Here is a 6,721-nt window from a genome sequence, read left to right as displayed (position 1 = left end):
CTCTTCTAGTCTTGGTGTTCAGCAGCCAAAAGAAGTGACCTGAGATGGATAGCACTTTTCTTAATTAGTGTTATTATAAAAAATTGCACTACACGCAACAGTACATACATAAAGAAGTTGTACCTCTGAAAACTATAATGGAGTTGTTGAAGAGAGTTGCCATTCCATCAATGGCAAGGCCACTGCAGAGATCAGGATTCGAGTTTGCATCTTAAAAAACAGAAATGAATGGTTCAAATATATTCAGATTTAATTTACACTTCTGGTCAAAAGTTTAAAATAATCAAGATTTTTCATGTTTTTGAAAGAAGTCCCTTGTGCTCACCAAGGCTGCATTTATTTGGTTAAAATACAGTAAAAACAGCAATATTACAATTTAAAAGAACTGTTTGCTATTTAAATGCAACGTAAAATGTAATTTATTCCTGTGATGGAAAAACTGAATTTTCAGCATCATTAGTCCAGTCTTCAGTGTCACATGATCCTTCAGAAATCATTCTAATATACTGATTTGCTGCTCAAGAAACATCTCTTATTATTATTATTATTATATTGTTGAAAACAGTTTTTGCTGCTTAATATTAGGAAACAGTGATATGCTACTATCCAGAAGTTTGGGGTAAAGAAGACTAAAAAGAAAAAAAATCTGTTTATTATTAAACCAATCAAAAGTGACAGTAAAGACTTCTATAATGATTCCAAATATTTCCTATTACAAATAAATGCTGTTCTTTTGATATTTCCATTCATAAAGAATCCTGAAAAAAAAAGTATCACGGTTTCCAAAGTTGTTAAAAAGTGAACATTTTATTGATATTAATAACACTGACAATGTCATTACTAATAATTGAGCACCAATAAATGACAATAAATGGGCACCAAATCAGCATATTAAAATGATTTCTGAAGCGTCACATGCCACTGAAGACTGGAGTAATGACTGCTGAAAATGTAGCTTTGCCATCACAGGAAGAACTTACATTTTAACATTTATAGTTAAAAGTTATTATATAGTGTATTAATATTTCACAGTATTGCTGTTTTACTGTATTTGTACCCAAACAAATTCCAAACCTTTGACCAGTAGTGTATTTTAAATGAATCGATTGATCAGATGTATATAACATGAAAGATAGACACAGTATATTTTATATGGTTATACTGTATATATTTTAAATACTGAATACAACTAATTTCAAATATTTTCCATACACAGGTGGCAATTACAGGGATGTGAACAAATTCATAAGTGTTACTGAAGTTCCACACCTGGTGCTGCAGGGCTGCTGGCTGCCATGGCCTGGGCGATGTCTGCGAGAGTGCTGGGTTTACCTGCAGCAGAGCCAGGTCTGCTGGACGGCCCATCACCTTGTCCACTGATGGAGAGGGACACCTGCACAGGGATGGTTAGGGGACTCCCAGAGGAAGGTCCCGCTGCCTGTAGTGGTCCAGCTGCAGGATCAGGACCAGATTCCAGCAGTAGGAACCCAGAAGGGTTGGAACCGATGCCTGCGAGGGCATGTATGTAGTTTGGTTAATATTTTGATCATCAGCTCACATGGAAATGTCTGCAGATTTGAATTAGTTGTCTCTTCCCCCTAATACATTTTAGTTTTAATAGGTTCATTCTTTTTAAGCAAACTCATAAAGCTGTTACTGGGTATGTCAGAGGGTGTCAGAGGAGTGAAGAGGCTGATGTCTTGGGGCAGAGGGCCACCAGCAGGAAGTGATGCGGCATCAGATGGAGCCATAAAGTTATTCAGTCTGGTGTCTGAAATAAAATAAAAAATAAAAATACATATACACTATCATTCAAAAGTGTGGGATCAGTAAGACTTATTTATTTATTTATTATTATTTATGTATTTATTGAAAGAAATGTATACTTTTATTCAGCAAGGAAGCATTCAATTGTTCGAAAGTGACAGTAAAGACGTATAATGTTGACAATTATTCCTATTTCAAATAAAACCTGTTCTTATGAACTCAAAGAATTTCTAAAAATGCACCGTTTCTACAAAAATATTAAAGAGCACAACTGTTTTCAACATTGATAAAAATAATAAATGTTTAATGAACACTAAATCAGCATATTAGAATGATTTCTGAAGGATCATGCGACACTGAAGACTGGTGTAATGGCTTCTGCCAATACAGGAATGAATCACATTTGAAAATTAAAACAGAAAACAGTTATTTTTAAAAAGCGATTGTATTTCACAATATTACCATTTAACTGTATATATAATGAAGACACAAAACTTACCATCTCTCATGAGATCTGGGCTTTGCTGTGCTGCGAGACATACTGCCATGCACTCCTCAGTATAATCTAAAAAACAGCAAATAAAAATACACTTTTTCATTATCTAATCGGAAGTTGATACAAAATGAGAGCTACAGGGGTTCCAGCCAGACTGGATCACCAGTGGATGTCTGACTTATTTCCACAATTCATATATGCGTTGTTTTATTTTCTGCTCCAACCTTTGTGCCAGTGATCCTCTTCAGTAGTCAGTGAAATACAGTTTGTCTTTACTATTAACCTAAACGTACATGAACCTGCCTCCTCACTCCCACTGACTCCTCACTCCGACTGACTGAAGGCTACTTAGCTGCTCCGAGGGGCTTCAGATCAGGCTTCTTTGGTGTTTTGGTTTTGGGAGGGACTGAAGACAGTTTGGTCTTCATGTCTAACATGTTGCAGCTTGAGTGAATGACCTTTTCCTGAAAATCCTCTACAGAATCTACTGCCAATCAGCACTATAGGGGCTCCTCAAATTGCTAAAAGGGTCACAATCATACCAAAAAAAAAAAAAGGATTAAATAGATAGCCTATATTAAAATAATACCTGTTGGTTTGTTTAGTTTTGAACTTCTTGCTGCTTGCAACTGGGAGAGAGCATCTGATGAAGACGAGAATAAAGTCAAAACAGGAATAAAACTGGAATCAAGTCAGTGAAGATCACATATACATTTCTCATAATATTCATAGCATTACTAACAATTACAATGAACATTATAATGATCTTAAGTAGGCTAGTAGCCTATATAGTTAAGCAATTTTAAGTAGTGTTTTATACTGGGGGTCCCTGGGTCTGTATTAAAAAAATAATATTAATAAAAGTCCAAATAAGAGTCTTGTGTCATACCGCACTGCTCGCTGTAGTCGGGGCAGCAGGAGTTGTGGAGCACACAGTCTGAATCGCACTCGCACTGTCTGAATGCCTCACCACAGCGACCCCTGCAAGAGTCTCCTGCCAATTACACACAACTATTTTAACACTATAAAACCGACTTTATTGTATTTGATACATGAATTTCTAAGGCTTCTAAATTCGGAACCTCTGTGGATTTTTTTTTAAAGAAAAATCATGTTAAAATATCAGTATGATACATGATCAGACTTTTGAGGAACATTTATTCGTACACCGCTTAGTCAACATTGTGTTGCATTGCATTTTGTTTTGCCTCCACAATCAAAACTACTAGCTTTGAAAAATCAGTCAATACTTACAGTAATACTTTTACAGTCTCTATAAAAGTTTGGACCCCTCATGATGAAAAAAAACTTGATCTTAAGGCTTTTGTTTACATAAAATAAAATAATTATATTTATAAAAATAGTATATACAATTGTTATAGTAATTTTAAAAAGTTTTTGAATGAAAAGAAATGAATAGGGCCAGGTAGTGAAGGAAACGCATTAACAATTATCCAGCATTCTAAAATAAAGTATACTTCTGGGTCACTGCATAAATTCATAGTTTTGATTATTTACTATTCAAATTTCAAAAGTAAGTAAATTAGTAATACAAAATACTTGTCATCGTGAGATGGTAGGGTCTTACCAGCAGTGCAGGCATCCACAAAATCCTTGCAGCACTCGCCATGGACAAAACAGTTGTAGTCACAGTTACAGACCTGCCCGCGGGCGAATTGCTCGCCACATCTGCCCACACAGCTGCCTGCACACAACAACACAAGCTGAATCCCACCAGTCACCAGGACCAGGATGGACAGATCCAGAAATGATCCAACTCACCTTGAGCAGCACACAGTGGCAGGAGAACACAGGCCATCGCCAGGAGAAATGAAACCAGAGCAGATCCAGTCATGATAACCCTCAATAGAGCAGCCCACACTGATAAAAACACCTATTTGTCTAAAAAAGACATGATATGATCACAAAACATTGAAGTTTGTTGTTTAGAAAAGCAGCCATTCATCATCAAAGTCGTCTGCATGCAGAGAAGGACTTACCAAAGGGAAGCGTCTTTCTGAACTCACCTTGTTCTGTCCTTGTGCGCTTTGACTCTTTTATACTGTATGCCAGCTGGATTTCTCCTGTTGGCCAGAAACTTTAATTAAACACCGCAGCCCAATTAAAGCATGATGATGTAAAGACTAACCTCCCACACACACACACACACACACACACACACACACACACACACACACACACACACACACACACACACACACACACACACACACACACACACACATACACATGTCTGGTCAGTATCCTTGTGGGGACTCTCCATAGGCGTAATGGTTTTTCTACTGTACAGACTGTATATTCTATTGCCCTACACCAACCCTACACTTAAACCTTCCCCTCACAGGAAACTTTCTGCATTTGTAGATTTTCAAAAAACTTAATTCTGTATGATTTATAAGCTTTTGTACCCGTGGGGACCACAATTTAGGTACCCACCGTGACACGAGTCCCCATGAGTCAGGTTTAAGTCCCCACCAGGATATATAAACCTGTACACACACACACACACACACACACTGTCAGCAATGTGTCCACAATGCTGACAGAAGAGTCAGTGACCTCTTCAAAATATCCTTGGATCTCAATGTTCCACAAATGGGATGAACGGTTCATTTATTTATTTCTTTTTATTATGGCTATTAAAATTTCAGTGTCCAGTGGTTCTGATACTGGGTTTCAGTGCATGAAAGCTCATAATGCGGTCAGCTTATGGGTCAAAATGAAGCTCTTTAATCAGATTCAGAGAAACCAAAACATGTCACTGCAGAGGTCCTGCACTTTTCCCAGACTTTATTTAGTTGACACAGATGGTGTTTGACCTTTCTAATGTGGTCGCGAAAATTAAACTACGTACTATTGACAAAAGGCCCCACAGAATTCTCTTGTTTCAAATCTGAGTCACTCGATTTAGTCCAAGAACTGGTTTCATGTAGGAGGCCATGGTCATTTGAGTGTTTGGTGATTGTTTGGGTGGTTGGTAAGGTATGTATGTGTCTCAAATAGCTGCCAAAGCTGATTCATAAGCTGAACTGAGAAGGACGTTGGAGTAATGATCTCCTAATACCCAAAATCAAACCAAATCCAACAATGTAGTCATTAAAAAAACTTTATTGTGCTATGTAATAAATGTTTCGGCTTTTCTCTCAGCTCTTGTCGCAATAAAATGACCACGCGCTGTGAAGAAAGCGAGAGAGAAAACATCCTCTTTATGGGAAGTGGTTTTTGTTCTGAAGTAATGTCTTTCAAATGTTAAAGCAGTGTACCACACCTCCAAACACACTGCAGTGATTATTTCTGTCTTCTGGTTTGGATATGTGCTTCAAAACTCAACATTGCCCCAGGGACCACTGAGACGCATTAGTCCATGTGTCCCCAACAATCAAAGGCAAGAGATTTTCTGTTCAGACACTGTTGTTGTTAATAGTCTGAACAAAGTTAGAAAAAATGAAAAAAGCAAAACCTTAGAGACAGATCATGCTCTCACAGTGTTTTGGTTTATTGTTTAGAAAAAGAGACTTTTTTGGGCCACTTCATTCAGTGTCTCGCATCATTATATCACTGTTGTTCTAGTGTTCCAGCTCAGATGTGTTGTTGACACAGGTACTTTGAGGTTTGCATCAGGCTATTGATTGCTTAGGCACTGCGTTGTAGCCTGAAGATGTTGAATTTGTAGACCTTTTAAAACTAACCATGTAACCTGCACATAAAAATTCAGTTGATTTTAAATGTGTTTAAAAGAAGTCTCTTATAGCACCAAAGCTGCATTTGCTCAATTGAAAATATAAAAACAAACAAACATTAATATTGTGTATATTAGTGTTGGGTTCGAGTCCACCTAAGTTGAGTGCGAGCCTTTAACCAAGTTGGACTCAAGTCCGAGTCCTAAGTCTGCTAAAAGTTGCACTTGAGTCCGAGAACCCCAACTCTAGTGTATATTTTTACATTTTCAAAATAACTATGTTCTACAGTAATATATTTCAAATTGTAATTTATTCCTGTGATGTCAAAGCTGAATTTTCAGTCATTACTCCAGTCTTCAGTGTCACATGATCCTTCCGAAATCATTTTAATATGCTGATTTTCTTATTATTATCAATGTTGAAAACAGCTGTGCTGATCAATATTGTTGTGGAAACCCTGATACATTTTCTTTTAGTGTCCTTGATTAATAGAGAGTTCACTTTTGATCAATTTAAATGCATCCTTGCTATAAAAAATCCTTAATGAAAAAAAAAAACCTAAACATTTGGAGGGGTAAATACTGTATTCTCTCAGAAAAAGAGGTGCAAAAGTTGTCACTGGGGCTGTACCTTTTCAAAAGGTACACTTTTGTACCTTAAGGGTTAGTACCCAAATATTAGCAATTTTTGAAAAGGTGTACTTGCCCCAGTTACAGCTCTTGTACCTTTTTTTTCTGAGTGTATGTATACATATATA

The 6,721-nt window shown here is 36.9% G+C and overlaps 1 protein-coding gene across 1 annotated transcript in view; it reads right to left on the bottom strand.

Annotated features, from left to right (window-relative positions):
* The window catches only part of LOC107677759 (proteoglycan 4-like), a 5,931-nt gene extending 1,813 nt beyond the window's left edge, over positions 1 to 4,118 (bottom strand). Inside the window, exons 1-8 of the mRNA XM_016472780.1 lie at positions 4,046 to 4,118; positions 3,852 to 3,968; positions 3,153 to 3,257; positions 2,853 to 2,906; positions 2,267 to 2,332; positions 1,658 to 1,771; positions 1,270 to 1,509; positions 124 to 210 (exon numbers count right to left, since the gene is read on the bottom strand). Of these exons, the coding sequence (XP_016328266.1) occupies positions 124 to 210; positions 1,270 to 1,509; positions 1,658 to 1,771; positions 2,267 to 2,332; positions 2,853 to 2,906; positions 3,153 to 3,257; positions 3,852 to 3,968; positions 4,046 to 4,118 (856 nt within the window). The remainder of the gene's footprint in view (positions 1 to 123; positions 211 to 1,269; positions 1,510 to 1,657; positions 1,772 to 2,266; positions 2,333 to 2,852; positions 2,907 to 3,152; positions 3,258 to 3,851; positions 3,969 to 4,045) is intronic.
* Positions 4,119 to 6,721: the final 2,603 nt, after the last annotated feature.

This window comes from Sinocyclocheilus anshuiensis, unplaced genomic scaffold, assembly GCF_001515605.1.
Source record: "Sinocyclocheilus anshuiensis isolate Anshui unplaced genomic scaffold, SAMN03320099.WGS_v1.1 scaffold985, whole genome shotgun sequence".
In the NCBI taxonomy this organism is placed as follows: Eukaryota; Metazoa; Chordata; class Actinopteri; order Cypriniformes; family Cyprinidae; genus Sinocyclocheilus; species Sinocyclocheilus anshuiensis.
Note: the sequence above shows the minus strand (reverse complement) of the source record. Positions and strands in the feature narration are given on the sequence as shown.